The sequence below is a fragment of the Hemicordylus capensis genome, chromosome 3, assembly GCF_027244095.1.
Source record: "Hemicordylus capensis ecotype Gifberg chromosome 3, rHemCap1.1.pri, whole genome shotgun sequence".
In the NCBI taxonomy this organism is placed as follows: Eukaryota; Metazoa; Chordata; class Lepidosauria; order Squamata; family Cordylidae; genus Hemicordylus; species Hemicordylus capensis.
In genome coordinates this window covers 287,921,897-287,944,562 of record NC_069659.1, presented here as the reverse complement: position 1 = coordinate 287,944,562, position 22,666 = coordinate 287,921,897, and the positions used below count along the sequence as shown (strand labels likewise).

Here is a 22,666-nt window from a genome sequence, read left to right as displayed (position 1 = left end):
AATACAGGAGGGGTTTACCATTGCCTCCTCCTATGCAATATGAGATTATTCCATCCTTTCAGCATCTTCCTATATCGCTGCTGCCCGATATAGTACCAGTGGGGATTCGAACCAGCAACCTTCTGCTTGTTAGTCAAGCATTTCCCTGCTGCACCACTTAAGGTGGTCTGGCTTACCACATAGCTCCTCCCTATTAGCAGTAGCTGAGCATGCATTACCAAAATCTAGCCAGATGAATTATCTGGTCTAGGCTTGTCCAATTGGTTCTAGCTGGCCACTCGATATGGCACTAGCCTCCCCTTCTGAACACCGCTTCTGGCTTTCAAAGAGCCTTCTGATCTTTGTACATGAATGATCACTAGTAGGCTCTCCACAGAGCAAGAGCCATCAGATGGGGTAGAAATGGAGGAGGTGGGCCACATCACATGATTCTGCTCACATACTTGTAGTTAGGGAAATGGTAACTTGAGAAGTGGTCCTTATCTGTGTGCTCCTTCTGCCTCATGATAATTGATTGGTCTATATATAATTCAAAATCCTATCTGATCTCATGCTGACAAAATTGGTCCACTAAGCAGTATCACCTTTTCTGCATTACACTGTTGAAAGAGTTTCACTTTAGACCATGCTTACCAAATCTGCAAAGTACACAAAATTGTAGGGAGCTTCAGAAACTTGATGACACAGAAGCAGAATCCAAAGCAATCATGACAAATTGGACAGTGGGGCGGGAGACAAATAAAATTTACGATACCATTGCTTGTTAGGGAAGAGAAACTCCATGCTGAATGGAAGAATCTCCCATTCCACGAGTGGGGCAGTAGTGGTGCTGCTTTAAAAGATCAGGAGTCTCTTCTCATGATTAGTGAGAAGAGCCTCTAGGGGGGTTGCAGGGAGAACGGGCTTAGCCCGCTTTCCCCGCAGACGAGCAGCAGTCTGCTCTGGACGGCCTCCCACGCAACTGCTGGCTCTGTCATGGGGGGTTCAGGGGCCACGTGGCCCCCGGAAGCTCCAGCATGCCCTGTGTGAGCGCGCAGGGCATGATGGAGAGAACTTTTGAGCCTCCTGGTCGGAGGGTCTACTCATGAGTTGCCGCGGTGCGGCAACACACGAGTTAAAAAAAAAAAGGGTTTGCAAACCTGGTTTAAGGGCAGGGGTTCTTTAGCGGGCGACCCGCTTAGGAACCACCAGGCTCGCAGCTGAGCCTTGTGGTTCACACGATCGGAGGAAATCAGGCTAGCCTCCACTTGTGATTTCCTCCCATCGTGTGAATAGCCTCCTTGTATTGAACATGACTTAGCAATGTGATGCTATTGCAAAAATAGGCAAATGCCCAACTGGGTTGCATTAACATAGACAGCATATTCAAAATACTGGAAATAATAGCATCATGATACTTGGCATTATTTTGGCCTCTGCTAGGATGCTGGATCTTGTTTGGGGCATCAAACATAGAAAAACATAATCTGGGAAAGATTCAGAGGAGAGCTTTTAAGATGATAAATAGGTTAGTTGTACGTGATGAGAAAAATCTGAAGAAACAACTGTATTTAGCCTAAAGAAAAGTGGCACTCCTCTTGTATTATGAGATGTTGACAAGAGATAGATAGTAAATACAGTAGCCTTAGTTGCCAATTTTGATATATTTTATTTGATATATCATGTATTGATGTGTAGCACATAGATATACAGTAACTAGAGTACACTTAATTAAAAATACTGCAATCAAGAAAAAAGAAAGCATGATCCCCCTTTGCCTTTGAAAGGGAAAGAAGAAGCCAAGGGTTTGAGTCCAGACCAGACCTGTGCTATATTTAAATATTAATTCAAAGCACTTTTTCAGGCTGAAATGCTCCATGGCTTTAATTAGAAATAAAAGTCATTTCACAGGACTGCAAATTAGCCTTCTCTTTCATTCCTTGCTCCAAACAAATGAGCATGTGATGAACAGGCCATGCACAAATGACCACGAGAAAACATGGGCAGCGCATTTTAGAATGCCGCTGACTCATCAGTCAATTGCTCTTTATGCCCACAGCAGGGAGCGGATAATTGCATTAGATGACTGACCCAAATTGTGCAGACTTTTCTAGATAAAGTTGAGAAGTAAGACAGCTATTCTGTCTGCATTCATGAATACAATCAAGGTGATGAGACACATACAGGTGAAACTCGGAAAATTAGAATATCGTGCAAAAGTCCATTAATTTCAGTAATGCAAATTAAAAGGTGAAACTGATATATGTGACAGACACATTACATGCAAAGCGAGATAAGTCAAGCCTTAATTTGTTATAATTGTGATGATCATGGCGTACAGCTCATGAAAACCCAAATCCACAATCTCAGAAAATTAGAATATTACATGGAACCAAGAAGACAAGGATTGAAGAATAGAACAATATCGGACCTCTGAAAAGTATACAGTGTACTGTGCTTGATTGGCCAGCAAACTCGCCTGACCTGACCTCATAGAGAATCTATGGGGCATTGCCAAGAGAAGGATAAGAGACATGAGACCAAACAATGCAGAATTGCTGAAGGCTGCTAATGAAGCATCCTGGTCTTCCATAATACCTCATTAGTGCCACAGGCTGATAGCATCCATGCCACGCCGCATTGAGGCAGTAATTGCTGCAAAAGGGGCCCAAACCAAGTACTGAATACATATGCATGCTTATACTTTTCAGAGGTCCGATATTGTTCTATTCTACAATCCTTGTCTTCTTGGTTCCATGTAATATTCTAATTTTCTGAGATTGTGGATTTGGGGTTTTCATGAGCTGTACGCCATGATCATCACAATTATAACAAATTAAGGCTTGACTTATCTCGCTTTGCATGTAATGCGTCTGTCTCATATATCAGTTTCACCTTTTAATTTGCATTACTGAAATTAATGGACTTTTGCACGATAGTCTAATTTTCCGAGTTTCACCTGTACTGAGACTTTAGGATAATAGCCTTAGTTCAATGGCAGAGCATCTGCTTTGCATATCCAAGGTCCCAGGTTAAATCCCTGGCATTTCCAGGTAGGACAGGGAAAGACTGTTGCCTGAAACTTTGGAGAGCCACTGTCAGTGTAGACAAGGGCTGCATAACTTCAGCCCTCCTACAGATGTTGGACTACACCTCCCATCATTCCCAGGCACAGTGTTCAGAGATACAGTGGTCCCTCGACTTACGAACTACTCGACATAAGTATTTTTCGAGTTACAAACGGCAGTTTTAGATCCGGTTTTAGATGCGGTTTTTTCGACTTACAAATTTTTAGATGGGGTTTCCTCGACTTACGAATTTTACATGCGGTTTCCTTGACTTTCCTGCCTGTTTATTGCCTGTTTATTCTTGAAAAGAAATGTTCCTGTGCAGTTTGCAAGCCTTACTGGGGGTCTGGGTCTTTTTTCTAGGCTCCGGAACGCATTAATCCGTTCCCAATGCATTCCAATGGGAAACCACTTTTCGACTTACGAACTTTTCGACTTACAAATGTGCATTCGGAACGGATTAATTTCGTAAGTAGAGGGACTACTGTACTGAACTAGATGGGCAAATGGTCTGACTTCATAAGGCAGCTTTCTATGCTCCTATGATAGCACAGATGGAAAGGCTTTTATTCCTGGCATCCAGTGCTAAATTAGCGAAATGCTAGCAGCTGAACTATCTGGGCTGTGGGTGTCATGCTATAGACTAGAGTGACAGCCAGCTATCCCCAACATCCAAATGCGGACGGGAGAGCAGGGAGAGGGGGCGTGCAGAACCACAGGTACCTTGGAGAAGTGGTTCCATGTTACGTCTGAACCGGGCCAAAGGCTGTAAGTCTGAAGAGGTTTTTTCATTATCAGAAGGCTGGTATACTTCTGATCACTAAAGGATTGCCTTCACACGTAGAGGCTTTGTTTCTGCAGCTAAATATTCTATGTATGAATAGTGCAGGTACAGCATCCTCCCTTTAAAAAAAAAATGGCTGAAGAGTCCTTATCTATGCCAGAATTCCATCATCTTCTCATTGGTGTGTGTTCTTGTTGTTCATGTTGTGGAGAACATTTGAAAATGTGCAGGCTATGTATGTCTGATTCAGGCTCAAACATTAAAAGGGGACTTGCCCCACCTGACTCTTAATGCTCCTGCTACAAAGATATCTTTGTTTCGTAGTTTCCTAGTCTTTGCTAAATCAAAATATCAAAGCCAAAATAAATTAAGCAAGATTGTGCAAATTTGAATAAAACTTCATTTCCAGCAAGAATGGTGGTTACTGCTATGTAGAATTTGAACTGGCAGAGCTGGGGGTGGGATCACTTATAAAAAGGACAATATCAGCAACTGCACTGGCTGCCGATATGTTTATGGGTGAAATACAAAGTGCTGGTTATTACCTATAAAACCCTCAACGGCTTGAGTTCAGGGTATTTAAGAGAGCGCCTCCTTTGTCATGAATCCTGCCGCCTGTTACGATCTTCTGGAGAGGCCCAGTTATGGTTGTCATTGGCTTGTTTGGTGGCGACCCAGGACCGGGCTTTCTCTGTGGCTGCCCCAGGGCTTTGGAATATGCTCCCTGCTGAAATAAGAGCATCTCCTTCTCTGTTTGTTTTCAGGAAGACCCTCAAGACTCACCTGTTCTCAAGGCTTTTAATTAGAATTAATTTTAATAATTTGTTTTAATAATTGTTTCATGTTACTGTTTTATTCTGTTTTTATGTTACTGTTTTAATTGTTTTGTATTTTAATCTGTGCTGATTTTCAAATATTGTTTTAAATTTTGTACACTGTCTAGAGATGTACATATCAGGCAGTATAAAAATATGATAAATAAATAAACTAAATGTACAGTTAAAACCTATTGTGATTCTGAAGCATTCATAGTCCCAAATTTGCCAAATTTGCTAAGGAATAGATCCATTTAATATATTTATTTATTTATCATATTTTTATACCACCTGATATATACATCTCTAGACAGTGTACAAAATTTAAAACAATTTAAGTCAAAGATTAAAATCCACAAAACACAATAAGAACAATAGCATAAAACAGTTATTAAAATCAATTATTAAAATTAATTCTAATTAAAAAGTCTGTGAGAACGGGAGAGTCTTGAGGGTCTTCCTAAAAACAAACAGAGAAGAAGATGCTCTTATTTCAGTAGGGAGCATATTCCAAAGCAGCCACAGAGAGATCCCGGTCCCGGTCCCTGATCTTTCAGGGGGAGTGTAACCCCATCCAGAACAGGCAGATCTAAACCATATCTTGGGTCCTGACCCCACACAGTCAGTACCTCCGTCTTATTTGGATTCAACCTCAGTTTGTTATCCCTCATCCCGCCCATTACCCCATTTTCCAAGAAGGGTATAAAATTTGTGCTGTAACTGTCAAAGGAGATGGTTCCAGAAGAGTCTCTACCTAGCCAAATGTGGTTCAACTGATTCCTGGTCTTCTTCAGTGGCAGTATCAAAGAGAGTTTCTGAGGCTGTTCTCACAACCAGCCCTGCCCAGGTAGGAGAGCTGTAGCTCAGATAGGGCTGGTTGTGAGAACTGTCGGGATGGGGAATGAACCCAATGCTCCTCCGCTGGGTAGCCTGAGTTTTAAACTTGGGCGAAAAGTGAGGTAGGAGGATGTCAGGGTATGTGGAAGCTTGAGCTGACAGGTCTGGGGGTAAACATGTTAAGTACAGAGTGGGATCAAACAGAGATTTCATGATTTTATGGTTTGCAATGCCTCCTTACATGGGGGCTGAGGACCCCATGCATTCAAAGGGAGCTGCACTCCTGGGCTCAGTCTGGAGTAGAGTCTTCTTTCCCATTTTATTTATATCCATGTAAACCACTTTGGGAACTTTTGTTGAAGAGCGGTATATAAATATCCGTTGTCATCGTCGAAAATACTTTGAGATCAGAGGAGCAGCAGTAAATATGAGTATTGGATTCAACAATTTTACTTTAAAGTTAGTCTCTGACAAAAGCCCAGTGATTCAGGGTTGATGTAGTATAGGATAGGAAAAGAACTGTGCGTCATACTTGGACTTATTGAGGGTGCTGTCTGCGTGTGTGCGTGTGTGTGCATATACATGTGGACTCCTTCCATGCCCAGAGACTCACTATTTTTCTGCATCTCACAGGTTCATGAAGGTGGCAGGCAACACAGTGGATGCTGTTACCTGGCAACAGTAGGTATTTCTTTTTCTTCTGCTGTCCTATGTTGCTAACCATGTGACATTGAGGAGTCATTTGGGCTGGAGACAAAGACTGAGCTTGGCCAAGATAGGACACTGTCTTTTGTACAAAGGGACTAGGAACTGAATTCTAGAGACTACCCTCCCAAATCCATCATCCCGTTTTCATTGTGGAAAGGAGGCAGTGCTGCTGGCCAAGGAGGGCTTTTTCTAGTTATGTGGGTGAGCTGAACTCTTGGGAGGCAGTAGAAATCTGTGCTCAAAGTGCCTGCTTAGGAGCTGTTGTGCTCACTCAGACCTCTTCAGTGTCAGAGACTTCCTTGTGTGAAGCTCAGAATAGGCTAAGAATGATTCCAGATGACAAGCCCAGTCTTTCCATGCTTCAGTATTAACACGAGCCCTAGTCAGAGACCAGGGCAGTTCACACGATCAACACTCAGGTAGGAGAAGACTCCTACCCTAATTCGGGAGCTGGACATACTTCAGATTTTTGATCGTGTATTAGATAAAAACAAGGTTGGAGGCAGGAAGCTTGGTTGTCAGTCAAGCTGCAGTTGGTTTGGACGATTTTCCTGCCTACGTCGTTCAGAAGCTGGGGATGGAGTCTGGGTAGGGTGCACTTGTCCTACCCAGCTGGGACTTGACTGATGATCAAGATCTCTACCTCCATCCTTGTTTTCCTCTAACAGACAACAGAGAATCGGGACCAAGCCCAGCTTCCAAATTAGGGCAGGAGGCTTCTCCTACCCTAACGTCGATTGTATGAACTACCCTATTAATTTTTACATGTGTACAGATGTCTTTACACTTGCACATGTTTTTACGTGAATGACTATACCTGCATTCATTTGAAAAGTGAACCTGGGTACAGGTCCCTCAAATGCATGGTATGGATAAGAAGTGTACTGCTGTACTGTGCTCCACATAACATGTAAATACCCATACCTGTGTACAGATCTGTATCTGTATACACTGTGTACTCATGTGATGGTTGAACATAACTTGTGAATAGGACTAAGATGTCACAGGAAAGGGACACAGCACACTCCTGGCAGACAACTCTTGCTTCCCTGCATGGTAGAGAAATCATGCACTCCCAGAGAGACCTACTGTGTGCTGAATATTTTCAAAGGCAGTACATTAGCCATAGCTGCCTGCTTGCATTGCCTTCCGTTCACTGCTGTGAGGAGCCTGAATACACAGGTCTAGTGTCATTCCTGAGCTAACTGACATTACAGAGTCAGGGCTGAGTCAATGTGAGATGCACTGATGGACATCAGAACGGGAAGAAGCACTCAGAGCAGTTTTGCAGCCATAAGGTGCTGTCTGCCCTTTGCACCAGTTAGCTTAGCAACCAAGTGCCTCTGCTTGTTGATGATACCATGTGAGTAATATCTTTGGGAAAAGGTATGTGCAGCATTTATCTGGCCTGAATGGGATGTTATTGCCCTGGTTTGACTGTGTTGTTGAAGGCAGTTGTATCAGGCTTCCCCACTTGGAATTCCTAGTCACAAGAATGTTGCTGTGGCAGCCCCAATAGTTGGAAGGAGGTTCCTTAATCCCTGAAGAAATAGTTGCTCATGTTATTGGCTGGCAGGCTGACTACATGTGCCCCTGTGGCACATCCTCACTGGGAAGAGCTTCCTTAGCTCCACAGCACCTATCATGTAAGGCTTGGGGGATTCGCCAATCTTTTTTTCTGCTTGATAATAATAATAAAATAAGAAATAATAAACTTTATTTGTTAGCCGCTCCATAACAAATTGTTCTCTGGGCAGCTCATGACACAATAAAACATCCAATAAAAACACATAAACCACGTCAAATCTCAACACATTTTTTTTAAAACCAACAACAAAATACAATACAAAACCATTTTAAAACTTGCTCTTTAAAAAAAAAATCAAATCTAAAATTTTAAAAGCCTGCAAGAACAGAAAGGTCTCTACCTGGCATCTAAAAGAACAAAGTGATGAAGCCAGGCAAACCTCACTGGGGAGGCTGTTCCATAAACAGGGTGTGACCACTAAAAAGGCCCTCTCTTTAGTAGTATCCACCCACCTCACCTCGTTTGGTAGGGGCACTCGGAGCAGGGCTTCCGAAGAAGATCTTAAGATCCAAGTTGTGACATATGGGCCAAAGTGCTCTCTGACGTAACCTGGTCCCAAGCCATTTCCGGCTTTGAAGGTTAAAACCATCACTTTTGAGTTGGGCCTGGAAACAGACTGAAATGCCCTGCATGGGTGCACCATCTGGGAAAATGTCCCTGAAGGCTACATGCTGAGGAAACTCTTTGCAGTGGAGATACTTCTTTCCAGCACGTGGGTGTGTGCTTGGTTAGGATGTTGGCCACCATGCTGGATGCCTAATGAAACCATCTTGGGACAGGTAGGGATCTAGTGCCCTGTAGTGATGCTCCTTTATCTTGGGTATCTTGTTGTCACTCTGTTGTTACTCACTTGCCTCTTCAGAATGATATTGGGCAAATACAGTATGTACTTGGCTTATATGGAAGTTTTTGCCATAAATATCTTGGTCTCCAGGCCTTCCAGGTGTCCCAGGGATGTCCCACTGGTGGTTCTGAAATCATCCCTTGTTCCAGGGATGTCCATGAATGCTCTCTAGGTTCTGTGTGAGGGAGGAAGCTCTCTCGCTCAAATAGCATGAGGTTCTCTAAGCTCATCTAGACCAACATTTGCGCTCGTGGGATGCACACACCCTCATTGCTTTAATGCTTCAGGTCATATGAAAGCACTGTCGATTTTGCATTCTGAAGAGAGTGCAAAAGTAACTTGCAGGTGGTATTATGGAGTTATACTCATAGTGAACTATGCATTGTTTGGACTAATTTGGGATTCTTAGTTCCAAACTGTACTTAGTTTACTGGGAGTGCAACTCCATTTTATATCTTCTGGGAACACGTTTGTATGCCCTATGGGATTCCCTTCAGTCCTGGATCCCAGACCCATGGCAAGGCTGCCTCTTCCAGCATTCACAGCATTCAAAGAGAAATGGGCAGCACTGACCTTCCCCTAGACATACTGGCTGGCTGCAGAGTGAGATTAAGCCTGGCTATGTGGAGAATTCAATGTGTGGGCCAGAGATTTTGATTTGTTACTTGTGCCTGTGAGATGATGCCACTATCACATGTTGGCTGTCTTTAGGTGATGGCCAGAACAATTGTTGGTGCAATATATGAGAAGAGTTTTGGGCAATGTCTATATAACTAAGCATGTAGAGTGCATTGAGCACAGTATTCACCTACGAGATGGCCTTGAAAGAGAAAGGTCCAGGAACTGAAACAGAGGAAAGGAACTGGGTATATAAAATGCAAAATGTCCAGCAGTAGGTGTCTCTTCATCTAGGTGACTACTGTTTATCCCCCTATCATTGAGGACAAAACACATCCTTATGGAGCTCTCCACAGTATTTTCAGAAGCCTAGGGTGGACTGCCTGAGTTTGTGGGTGCTTCCAGATAATACCACCAACAAAAAATGCATTTATTTGTTAATGTACTACTACTATTAGTCCTGATTCAATGATACTTGGGCATCTAGCCATTCTTTCTCTTCTTAAATATAGGGGCTCATATCCAGACTAACACTGTGCTAGTGCAAAGAACACAGATGCACATATGCAAGAAGGTTACATAGTTGGACGGATGCTCAGTATTGCACCATCTTTAGCACTTTGGGTCCGCTTGTGCAAGCATTGTATTTGGGCAACAAGGATAGCAGATAGCTTTGCATCATTCCCTGCACAATATATGGACTGAGGAAGTGGTTCCAGAGCAGTGGAAGCCAGTGGAACACAAGCTTAGTAGAACTAGTGCCCCATTGGTCTGGATGTCAGCCAGTGGCTGCTGGGGAAATTTCATACCCCAGCTTTCTCACAACAACTGAAGTCCCTACTGCCACTGCTGAGGGAATGTCACCTGCCTACCACTTCCCCTGGAGAAATTTCCTGCTGTTTTATTCATGTCATTGCTCTGTGGCAGGAGGGATAGGTGGTGTTTTTTGTGAAAAGAAGATAAAGGACAAACTGGGCAGCACTGGAGGGGGCAGATGCGTAGCTCAGCATTGGTGATTAGTTGTAGGGACAGGAGAAAATGGAGAGAGGCAGGTCTTCACACCATCACCAGCCACATTTTATAACAGGTGACACATAGCTAGATGGACCTATGGTCTGACTCGGTATTTGGCAGCTTCCTATGTTCCTATGACCATTGTACAAGTCAGAGTTGAAATAATTGTACTATATTGAAACAGAAGATCCCAAAACCATTAAATACCAGTAGCTGACACTGAGACAAATGCATTGAAAGATGTTTTGCACATGCAGCAGGGAAAGGGAGATTTTAACCAATCTCCCCTTCCTTCTGTAGTCCTCCGTGCCTCCTGCAAATCTGTTCCTGAGGGCCCCACAAGCCTCAGGGACATATTTTTGGGAGGCACAATGAGCTGCAGAAGGAAGAGGAGATTGGCAAAATTTACTCCTTCCCCATTGCAGGGCGGAGGGGGCATGCAAAACATTAGTCTGGATGTCAGCCAGTTATCTATCTCTCTCTCTCTCTCTCTCTCTCTCTCTCTCTCTCTCTCTCTCTCTCTCTCTCTCTCTCTCTCAAAATGACAACTGAAGGTGGGGAGTGGGAGGAGGGTAATGAGAAATGGCATCTGGATGATCAGAAATGAAATTGAGCAATTTTTCTCAATGTCTGGAGGGAGGCAGCTGGAGGCTGGTGTGTAAGCAACATTTATCTCTGACCACATACACTATAACACAATCCTGCAGCTGCAGTGGAAACATGCCAGTCTCCCCTTCCCCTGTAAGTGACATAAAACCTGAGGGGGTGGGTTGAGGAGAGGAGGTGGTGGAGATTTAATTCCTAGCAGACCTTCCTGGAGCAGGAGTGGATTCGGAAATCCCTACATGTTGGGAAGTGGCTTTAATGCAATTAACTTAAATAAAAGGAGGGGTCAGATAATGGGGCAAAGGTTCCTCTCTAATAAAAAGTAAAACAAAAACAGCTGCTCTGAAGCCATCAAACTCCGCTCATTAAATCCCATCTGAGGCTAATGGGTCTGTACCACTAATTGTGGCTGCTGTCTGAAAAGGTATTGAAGGCTCTGTGTGAAGACTGGGGCCACAGTGGAGATTCAGCCACCCTCAAGAGCACCCCCCCCCCAATGATCTCTGTACAGCTCAATCAGCTGCTACCAACTGATCATTCGGGGGATCAGAACTCTCTGTTGAAAGAAGGAATTCTCGATAGGATCCCCAAGTTGAGTGGAGTGTCCCTAAACACTTAAAAGAAACTCTCTCTTTGAACTGGGCTGCTCCTAAACCCTCAGTAGCAAGAGCTCGGTGGGGCGGGGCTGGGTAGGCTGAAGCATAAATCCAATCTTCAAGTACAGTCTGATTGTAGTAGAGGAAAGGAAAGATTGTGCACCATTAGGTGGCTTGATTAGTAAACAAGTGGAAAATAATATTTATGAAATGAAAATTGAGTCTTACAGGCAAGTTAAAGATGAGGATGGGAAAACAAACAAAAAGGTTCAAACGGGGAACACAGGAATAGTCTTATCACCTGGCTATTTGGTGTGGGTCAATCCAGGTGGCTTTGCTTCTAAATTGTGATAGGAAGCAGCTTTTTAGTTGAAGCCATCCCATCTCTTAAAAGGAAAATGGCTGCAAGTGCTTCTTGCTCTTGAGAGAACAAAGGTGGCTTCTTCAGGTGACGAAGCCCATCATTCCCTTGGGGTCTCTCTCCTTTCCAGGAGAAAGACTAACTAACTGAGCAAATCCTGCCTTGTGTTATAACAAACAGATTTCTTGGGAAGGGGGGAAAGAAACTGCAGAAGAAATAGGATTATTCTGATGTGAACTGTGAGTCACCACACCAGGGCAGGCTTAGGAAAGCAACCATTACACAGGCCCCTCACAGGAAAAGCATCTGAAATATTTGGAAGAGTGCTTAACACCACTTAGCAGACCAAGGCATGAAAGAAAGGGATTTGGGGAACTGTCTGCCAGGAAACACCTATGTGAGGAAAAACATACATGCAAGTGGCTGTTTGAAATGAGGTTTGGGCCTCAACATGAAGGCCTTGTTATTCCCTGCTATTATTCCCTTCCCTGCTTTCATTTCTTTATGTCTGGCACTAACAAAAAGGGTTATCCTATCTCTGAAGCAAATAGACACATTTCCTCTCTTGACTGTTCACAGAAAGCTCCTTATTTTGCTTATGGTTCTGACGAAACAGCAAATTGCTGCTCTTGGCAAAGAGCATGACACACTGGGGGTTATGCCAAAGTTTAAGTAACTTCTTTATCAATAAATTCCTAACTTCATAGTAACTATACTGGCCAACCATAGCATGCAGCTCCCACCATATTTGTCGAAATATGAAAGTAAGTAAAGGCCATTTTGTCTAAATGGCATTTTCCACTTTGCTACCCAGTGTGATAGCAAACACTTAAGACCTGGATGTGCTGTGGAGCCTCCTCATGTTAACCCAATGATTATACAGTTTGACTTCAGACTCCACATCAGCACACAAACATATTTTCAGCTTCATAGCAAACAATTTAGCATTTAGGGGTCTCTGAGACCCCACTTTTCAACAGAGAAGCTCTGTTTGGCTTGTCTCCAATGTGTCATAAAGCCAAACATGATTTTTCTGTTATGCACAAAGGAGGAGGCTCAGATAGAAGCACATGGAAATGCTAGGAATGGGAGGTTACAGGTGGGAAAGAAAATCCTCCAGTGCAGTGTGCAGTGTTGGCCCACGTCATTTGGATGCCTGAAACAGAAAACCAAATGGTGCCACAACTTCTCCTGCTCCTTTCTCTTTTTTCTGTTATAATCACACCTCTAATTTTTCACTTCTTTCAAATTTCTCTGCACTTCTTTTTCTGTTAGAAAGGGAAGATAAAAAGCAGTATAGTGCCATTTTTATTTTCTTCGTCATAGGCTATCCGGGGGAGGGGCTGCTGTGCCACCTCTGAGACCTGGCCCACAGGCTGCCACCAACAATGGCGCTCTTCATCCTGCTTCATGAAAGGGCTGGCTCTGTTCAAGTGCATCTTAGAGCCACCACTTCTTTGCCTCTTATTTTCTTGTCTATAGAAAACATTTCTTACCCAGTGGCTAAGTCCATCCATTACGTTTCCATCTGAGGTTCACTGCTGACATCAACATTCTATTCTACTGACAATCAGGGGCGTATCTAGGGTAGAGTAGGCAGGGCACATGCCCCGGACACCACTTGAAGGGAGGCGCCATTTTTTTAAATGAATTTTTTTTAATTGGCCACCAAAAACAAAATGGCCATCACACATGCTCAAATGGCCTCTGCAAGGCCCTAGACCATGCCAGGCCTCGCAGAGGCCATTTGAGCATGCACGGTGGCCATTTTGTTTTCAGCGGCCATTTAAAAAAATATATTTTTAAAAATGGCCACCGCACATGCTCAAATGGTCCCTGTGAGGCCCTAGGCCTTGCCAGGCCTCATAGAGACAATTTGAGAGTGTGTACCAGCATCCAAAATGGCCACCACGCTGATCTTTGCAGGCCCAAATAGGCACCAAAATCAGCACAGGACGGGCTGTGGCGGTGAATTAAGAGGCCAGCGGGGGGAGGGGGAACCTTTGCAGACCCTCCTACAGCCTTTAGGAAGCTCCCCAAAGTGGCTACAGGTTTTTTTTTTTTTAAAAATTAATATAATAGAAGTCACTGTACACCTACTGTCACTGTTACTGGGCTCCTTGGAGAAAAAGTGGGATATCACATGTAAAAACAAACAAACAAACAAATAAAATTCAGTTTGGCACTATGTACAGAGAATCAGGGCTTGTGAACACTGAGCTGAAGCTTATGAGCTAGCATTATATTCATTTGCTCTTACTTTGCTTCTTGTGATAAGTGAGTTAAATGTGATGCCTTAATAATATGGCTATTAATGGTGAGTTTGTCTTTGAATCAGTGTGAAATCCTTAGTATTAAGTAGGGATGTGCACGAAACCACGGAGGCGCGGTCCGGCACTGGGGGGAGTGTGGCTTTAAGGGCGGGTGTGTAGTACTTACCTCTCCTGCTGCTTTCCCCCCTCCAGCGCTGCACTTTGGTGCAAAGTTTTTGGGGTGGCAGAGTTCCTCCCTGCCGCCCCTGCCTCCATCGTTGTCTGGAATAAGGAGAAGTTGCCGCCACGGATGTGCCCACTGCGGCGCGCATGTGCTTGTTGTCGCTGCTGTGCCTGCGCGCCGCACACATCACACGTTGCATGTGACATATGTAGCATGTGCACAGCGGGGAGGCATGCACCGCAACGGGTGCATGTGTGGCGGCAATTTATCCTTATTCCAGACAACGATGGGGGCAGGGACGTCAGGGAGGAACTCTGCCGCCCCAAAAATTTTGCGCCAAAGTGCAGTGCCGGAGGAGGAAAAGTGGCGGGAGGGGTAAGTACTACCCCCACCCTTAAAGCCACACTTCCCCCCCCGCCGGACTGGCCCAATTCCAAACCGGTCCAGAGGCCTCTTACATGGCCCCGGACCGGTTCCGTGCACACTCCTAGTATTAAGGCCACTGGGAGTTTCTTGCTTTCTCTTTCTCTCATTTTAACTGTCTTTTTGAAATACTAGAATATATTCCAAGCAGTGACACAGTTTACTCTGCATATCCTTTAATTATTTTCAGAGTATCTGGGAAAAGCCATACTCTCCATTTATTTTTAAAACTTATGTAATGATGCTACAATGCATAGTAAAGAATTAGACAGGCACTTCTGTTTAGTTTTCCAAGTACACCTCCAAATAGTATTTGGGTATTTCATGAGCCCCAGCATACTGAAATTTGTAGTTTTCGAGCATTTTTTGGTCTGGCTACGTCCACTGCTAAATAGTTTTTGAAATATTAAAAGATGAATGAGCTTGACTTGTATTTTTCAACTAATATTATGATAAAGTTATCTGAAAGATGTGTGTCAGATGTTTGGACAGGGGGTGCAATTTCAGTGCTTGCCCTAGGCGCTGTTTTCCCTAGATACGCCTCTGCTGACAATATGGCCTCTGCATTAAGTCCTAGTTTCCCTCTCTGTAATGTACTGACTAATTCATTTAAAAAAAAAAAAAAATCCCACTCTTCCTTTGGGAAATTCAGACCAGCTAATGGGAAGCATTAATGATGGGGATTCATGTGCAGTCATGGCATGTCTTCTGAAACATTGGTTCAGGGGTCTTTTCTCGCTGTCTCCATGGTGTTGTTCCTTGCCTCTTCTTCCATCAGTCTGCTTCTGTTCCTGAACAGGGAGGTGATGTTAGTCATAACAGTGCATTTATACTTTCTTGGCCCATCAGTTAATCTACAGATTTGAACAGGAGGGCCTGACTGGATGGGCAAGTCTGGAGATTGTGATAGCTGCCAGAGTCTGCTGAGTTACCTTTTTAAAGCATTAATACCCCCCACACCCCCATTATTATTCAGTATTTCTTTAATGTCAGCCAGGGTCAGCCTTAGGGTTTTTGGAGCCCTGGCGAAGTTTGATTTTGGTGCCTCCCACTAGCCAGGAAGTGCAGAGCCTGGCTTTAACTTGAGTCATGTAGGCTGCTCATTTACCTGGTTGAATGACTGGCAGACCTGGATAACCAGTGAATGTCTAGTCTGCACTGGATTGGGGATTCAGAGGAAAAGAGAAAAGTATTAATCCCTCCCTCCCAGGGGCGTAGCTATGGGAGAGGGGGCCCGTGTTCATCCCTCTCTCTGGCAGCCCCCCAGAGTGAGGGAGATAATGAAGAAAATAGGGAGAGATGGATCTGGAGGGCCCTCAGGAGCTGGGGGCCCGTGTTCTTTGAACCCTTTCGCTCAATTATAGCTATGCCCCTGCTCCCTCCCCATAGCAGTTCAGGCCCTGCAATCCTCAGAGTCAACCAATCTCCTTGAGAGCCCATGCCCCTAAGAATTGGTGCCCTAGTCAACTGCCTATGTCTGCCTAGTGAACCGGCTGGCCCTGGTGTCTGCTGTGGTGCTTGGCACTGTACAGAAATATTGTAGTCTGTCCAGAGGGCTTACAGTCTTTGCTAGACTGACAAGATGGGAGGCAGGTGTGATTTAGAACTGTCAAACGATGAGTAGTGTAAGTGGAAGTAGAGGAACAAGCAAGGTAAGGCTAAAGTAATTCAGGAAATACTTTGTTGAAGTGACGGGTTGGGGAGGGACCTTTTGAAAGAGACAGAAATGGGGGTGGGGTGTTAGGTATAGGGGATCACCTGTGGCAGAAGGCACAGAGAAGAGAGCAGTAGGGAAAGATAAAGGTCACCAATAGCAGCTGACCTTGCTAGAGCAGAGAGCAACTTGTGGGGAGCCCCAGATGTGGGCATCAGAGGCGCGGTCCTTAGCCAGGGCGAGGGAGAGCACATAGCTGCAGCCCCTCTCTGACTGTTGCCTTCTCATTTTCATTCCAGTTACTACCTTGATGGCCGAGTGGCCAAGGTGACGGACTTCCTGAAAACGCGCCTGTTAGACACACTCTCTGACCAGATCAGGAAAATCCAGAAAGTGAGTGAGTGAGAGGGATGGCTGGGGCAAGAGGGGCAGCATGTCTCCAAGGGTGGGGAGCCTGCAGTTGGTCCACAGTGCAGAACCTGGGCTGTTGATGCTCAGTGCTAGACAGGCCTCACAGGGGTTTTCTTCAGGACTCACCTGGCTGCTTCTGGGCCTTGCAGGATCTCAGCTTTCTGGTCAGGCCAAGAATGGCTGGGAGAGTAGGCATGGGGATACTCAGGAAATGCCGTGCGGGCACTGATGGCTAAAAATGTCCTGAGCCCTATCTCTGTGGGGGCATTGGGAAAGGCTTCGGTGGCATGAGAGGGGCTGTGGAAGAGCCAGAAGATCTGGCAGTCTGTGGAACACCTGGCACCTACACAAAAGGCTCAATAGGATAGGTGGGGGTGGCCAACTGGAAATTCTCCAGCTGTGGTTGGATTACAACTTCCATCATCCTTGGTTACAGTGGTTGTTGATGCTGGGGATGATTGGAACTGTAGTCCAACGGCAGCTGAAGAGAGCCTCAGGTTGACCACCCCTGGAATAGGAAGTGAAATAAAAGATAGGTCTAGAGAAAGGAGGATGAAGAGGAGTGAGATGGAGGCAATCCCTGGGCCATTGTACATTATGAGAAATCTAAGTCTTTCCTGTGGAGCTTAACATTCTTAGCTGTGCTTCCCATGAGGCTGTAAAGACCACACAGAACACCTGGCTGGAATGTTTGATCCCTTATTGACTAGAAATGTTTTGATTCCCCAAAAGGAGCAGGTCTTATGAGAATTCAGCTTTGTGTCTTGACTTGGGGCAACGTTTTCAGCTGCAGGGCAGATCAGTTATTCATTAGAGAGCCCAAGGACCCCATAGACTCAAGCACAAATATTAGGCTAAGTGTCACTAATTAAAGCGATGAGCCCCTTTCTCTCCTCTCCCCTCATTTTATTGCTTCAAGATGCTGCCTTCAGTGTGGAATGAAAGGGCCTGGCCAATGGCCAGGCCTTCCAGGCACTGTGTCGGCTTACCGGAGCAGAGTCCGAAGGGGCTGTGAGCTGGCATCCTTCATGCCCGTGTGCTCACTGATGCCCTTTTGTTTTCTGGTGCCATCCTGTCTTGGCATGTCTGTGCTGCCAAAGCTTGCCTCGGGTTACTAGGGCATTTCCTAGGCTGGGATATCTGATGCCATGCGTGTATCTCCATGTCACCACTTCAAGTGCTCAGGAACCTGCGAGTACCAGGGCCAGCTTGGTCTTGCAGTCAGGGCCTTGTGGGAAAGTACTGGCTGCTCCTAAACTAGCCTGCTGTTACCCCAGGGGCGTAACTACAATAGGGCAAGGGGAGACAGTTGTCTGGGGGCCCACTGCCTTGGGGGACCCCCAGAGGCAAGTCACATGACTGACTCCCCCAGCCATGCACCCGCCCGGGCTTCCTTCAGTTGTATTCATCCTCTGAAATGGATGTGAGTGTTAAGACCTGGAGCTACCAGAACAGCATGTCTTTCTCTAGTACCATTAAATAACTTGCATTGTCCACAATTTACAAAACCATTTTAAAAATAATTTAGGATGATGTTCTGTTGTGGCACATAGGATATGTATATAATTTTACTCTGCTTTTTGTTACCACTATTCAGCCTCATTTAAGATTTCTTTACTTCATGAGCTGAGCTTCAGTGAGGGGGGGTGCGTTTTAAAATCTTGTCTCTGGGCCCACTACAACCATGCTATGCCCCTGCATTACCCTATGTCCAGAGCCTTTGTCCCTGTGACAACTATGTGCTTCATAGTTGCTACTCATATATAGTTCCTACTCAGTGACTTGTCAGCTGCTGAAATGCTGCAATCCTGCCCTGAGGAACCAGGTCCTGTACATCCACATCCACTGGTCAGCTGCCCTCTGATCATTACACTACAGAAGCAGGATTTTGTTTTCTCACTTGGCTGTTGCTGGTGTTTGAGTTCTGTGCATTTATGTCCACACAGTGAGGACCTGCAGCCAATCTCAATTACTTGTACTTTTATCATAAATGCAGTGGAAAATGCATCTTTTGTATGGACATCTTCTTGTATGTTTGTGTACACGTTAAAAATACAGTGTGTGAAGCAGTCCTCTGGATGCAGTGCTAGGAAATGGGAAGCCTTCAGTGTGCGTACACATAAATGAGAGCCAGCGTGGTGTCGTGGTTAGAGTGCTGGGCTAGGACCGGGGAGAACCAAGTTCAAATCCCCATTCAGCCATGTTACTTGCTGGGTGACTCTGGGCCAGTCACTTCTCTCTCAGCCTAACCTACTTCACAGGGTTGTTGTGAGGAGAAACCTAAGTATGTAGTACACTGCTCTGGGCTCCTTGGGTGAAGAGGGGGATATTTTAAAAATGTAAATAAATAAATAAAAATAAATGAGGATTAAAAATGTTGGCTTTTTAAACTGGAGAGTGGTGGCAATTTGCATGCAAGACTGAGTCTAGGATAAGTTGAACCCTGGGCAAAGAGTGCTGTTGGCAAATACCGTCCCCCCACCATGATTCGTTTGTCAGTGTTGCCAAGTTGTGTGGCTTGTTGTGTAGGATTGTAAAGCCTAGTAGTTCAGCTCAGCACCCGTAAGGTAGGTGCCTTGAGCGACTGCCTGGCTCACCTGGTCCCCACCCCACAAGGCCAGGTCCCCACTCCCCGTGTGTACCTTGACTGTTCTACTGCAGAATCCAGCTATGCATCCTCTGCTGTGAGAGAGCTGAAAGGTGTCTCAGTCATGGGAATGTTGGCAGGGTGGTCCTCTGAACACATGGCATGCCAGCCTACTGTGATGTAACTTGGAGGAAAGTAAAGGAATAAAGAAATATTACCTCTCCCCCCCCCCCCCCCAGTATGAGGCTGGCTTGTATAGGGGATGTTTCCTAAGTCAGTTAATTGTGTACATGGTTTCTGCTCCATAAGCGGATTGGACTTTGAAGAAATGAACACCCTCAGAAGTCCTGAGCCAAAGTCCAGGGCCCTGGGGACCCCCAAATCATCTTTAGTCTGTCCAGGGTGGTGTGGTGGCTCAGCCAAACATGATGATGCTTAATTTGCAGGGGAGGGGGCCCCACCAAAGGCCTTTAGGTCCAGGCTCCCAAATTAAGGTCCAGGTGCACCTCTGCCCCCAACTTACGAGTGTGGAGAAAAGATGGAGAAGTTTCTTGGTCAACTCATTGTACAGCGTTCTGCATGGGGCACAAGAACAAAGACAAAGGGATTAGTACTGGAAGATGGACACTTAAGGAGTGGGACAGATTGGAAGCTGGCAAAGGGATTATACAGGAAGTGGTGTGGTACAAAAAGTGGGGAGGACTAATGTCTGCAAATGGGTTGTGACGGGAAGGTTCTTTTTACCACGAGGTCTTTCCCAAGGAGCATGGATCTCTGGAGGCCGGGACTTGTTTTCCCGGCCTCCAGGAATCCCACAATGCACTGCACAGTGAGCACAGTGCATTGGCGGATTCCCTCAGGAGGCTGTGTATGCTCGTTCTGTGTGTAGCCTGAGCATACTCGTGACCCTGAACCAGGGGTAAAGGGCCCCTTAACTCAGGTGAAAGCCTGGAATAAATTCCTGGGCTTGCAGGGGAGGCAGTGCCAGGATTGCCTGCAATCCTGACCCTCCACACAAGCAGCTGAAACCAGGCTGGGCTGCTCGTGTGAATAGCTTCACTATGTTTTCTACATCCTGTGGTCACACTAGGAATGCAAAATTAGGCAGTCCCATTGTGCTTACCTGTCCCAATGTATATATTTTTTGTGGGTACTTCTTGCCCCTGGAAGATTATTGACTGTTCCTGCCCTTTTCTTTTGGCAATAGGTTGTCAATGCACACGTGCCTGGAAAAAGGATTTGGCTGGAGGGCATCGGAGCCACTTCTGAAGGAGGCATCACCAATCTCTCGGATTCCTGTGCTGCCAGCTTCCTGTGAGTCAGCCTGGGGGTACTGTGGTGATATGGAGACAGGGGGCTTGTCAAAAGAAATCCTGAAGGGAGAACAGACTGCCTTCTTGCCTAAGAGCAACTCTAAATGCAAACATGCTTTGGAGCTGGTTTAGTGACTGAGTTAACTGGGTTCTGATCCAACTTGCTTTGTGGGTGGCTTTTGTGTCCTCCGCTAACTGAGATGAATGACATTCACTGGAAGATCTGTCTCCTGTGAACATTTGCTAGGAAGTAAGGGCTGAACTAGAGACATTACATGCAAATGCATGTAACTCACTCCCCATATCCCCACTTTGCGTCGAAAAACAAGAGTTGGGAGAGAGTGATATGAAGCAAAGAAGCAGTGAAGCAAAGATGCTTAGTGTCTCCGTGTACTACATCCCGTTTATTTTATTGTCCACAATTTATACGCCACTTTTAACATGATTATCAAAGCCACGTACAACATGTAAAATAATAACAACAAAAATAACAAAAAAATAAAATCAAAATGCAGCAGTGGTGGCTGACATGATCCATTGCATTCTGAAGGAACACTGCACATTGGAGCTGCTGCAGAATTGCAAGGCAGCCCCAGTGCTGGTAAAAACAGAGTGGTAGCACAAGCAGTACTTCTGCAGTTCCCCCCAGTGTTGTGAATGGGGGAAACTGTGGGAATACTGCTTGCACTGCCTCCCATTCTTACAAATGCTGAGTTCTCAGCAGCCCCAAACATGCAGTCTTTTGTCTTCGAGATGCTGTGGATCATGTCAGCCACGAAAACCAGTGTGAAGTAATAAAAACACAGCAGAGATCAATTATGTTGTTCTTCGAAATGCTTTCTGGAATAGAAAAGGAGGAGGAAGAGGAGGCAGCGGGCCAGCTCGGCTGCCGGGAAAAGGCAACCGCTACCTGGAGTGGGCGGGCAGGAGGAGGTGGCAGGCCGGCTTTCCGTCCGGCCCACCAGCCAGAAAGCACTGGTGAGAGAGAGGAGGTGGCAGTGGTGGTGGACCAGCCCGGCCACGAGGAGGAAGAGGAGGAGGAGGCAAGCCTTTATGAATGCCAGCCCGGCCACGAGGAGGAGGCGGCAGTGGGCCAGCCGGTCCGCCAGGAGAAGGCAGCCACTACCTGGAGTGGGTGGGCAGGAGGAGGTAGCCAGCCAGCTTTCCAGCCAGCCCGCCAGCCAGAAAGTGCTGGGTGGGGCGAAAAGGGAGGGGAGAAGAAGCGGGCCAACTGGCCAGAATGCCAGGCACACCAGCGGGGGTAGGGGGGAGAAACAGGCAGCGGTGGTGGGTGGGCCGGCTGGAGATGCAGATGCTCTGTGCCCGGCCCAGCTAATTGTTATGTAAACCTCTTTGAGTAGTCTCTGAAATTAATGGACATGTTAGTCATAACTAACTAATTCCATTAATTTCAGTGGACCTACTCATGTGTAATCAGCCATCATCATCATTGTATGAAAAGTGTAACATGTTCTAACCATCTCTCTTTCTCCTGCCAGCATCGAGTGGCTAAGTTTTGTACCAATTAAACTTTCTGTACAGTATTTAAAGGTTGATCTTTGTCCTTTTATGCTACTTAATGGAACATCCTTATGGGTAAACATGGGCGTTTTCCAGATTACATGTTATTCAGCTGTATAATGCTTCGGATTGGCAGGATTGTTTTGAAAACGTAAATAGCTTGTGCAACCCTCCTACAACAGGAAAATACAGCTATTTTTTTGTAACACACATTGGAGCATTGTGGGACTAAAACACAAGGATGAAATTTGAAACAAGGCATCGGAAATGTGAACGGCACCTAGCTGACAGTGCAGGGACTATGATGTCAAAATACACACAATCTCGTGTGTATGTTTGGAGAGGAGAGCTGGTCTTGTGGTAGCAAGCATGACTTGTCCCCTTATCTAAGCTGGGTCCGCCCTGGTTGCATATGAATGGGAGACTTGATGTGTGAGCACTGTAAGATATTCCCCTCAGGGGATGGAGCTGCTCTGGGAAGAGCAGAAGGTTTCAAGTTCCCT

At 45.6% G+C, this 22,666-nt stretch overlaps 1 protein-coding gene across 2 annotated transcripts in view; it reads left to right on the top strand.

The window, feature by feature from the left end:
* The window catches only part of HPSE2 (heparanase 2 (inactive)), a 218,611-nt gene that overhangs the window by 166,200 nt on the left and 29,745 nt on the right, over positions 1–22,666 (top strand). For both annotated transcript variants that reach the window (XM_053305552.1, XM_053305553.1), the window contains exons 6-8: positions 6,117–6,164; positions 16,631–16,724; positions 20,537–20,643. In XM_053305552.1, the coding sequence (XP_053161527.1) occupies positions 6,117–6,164; positions 16,631–16,724; positions 20,537–20,643 (249 nt within the window). The remainder of the gene's footprint in view (positions 1–6,116; positions 6,165–16,630; positions 16,725–20,536; positions 20,644–22,666) is intronic.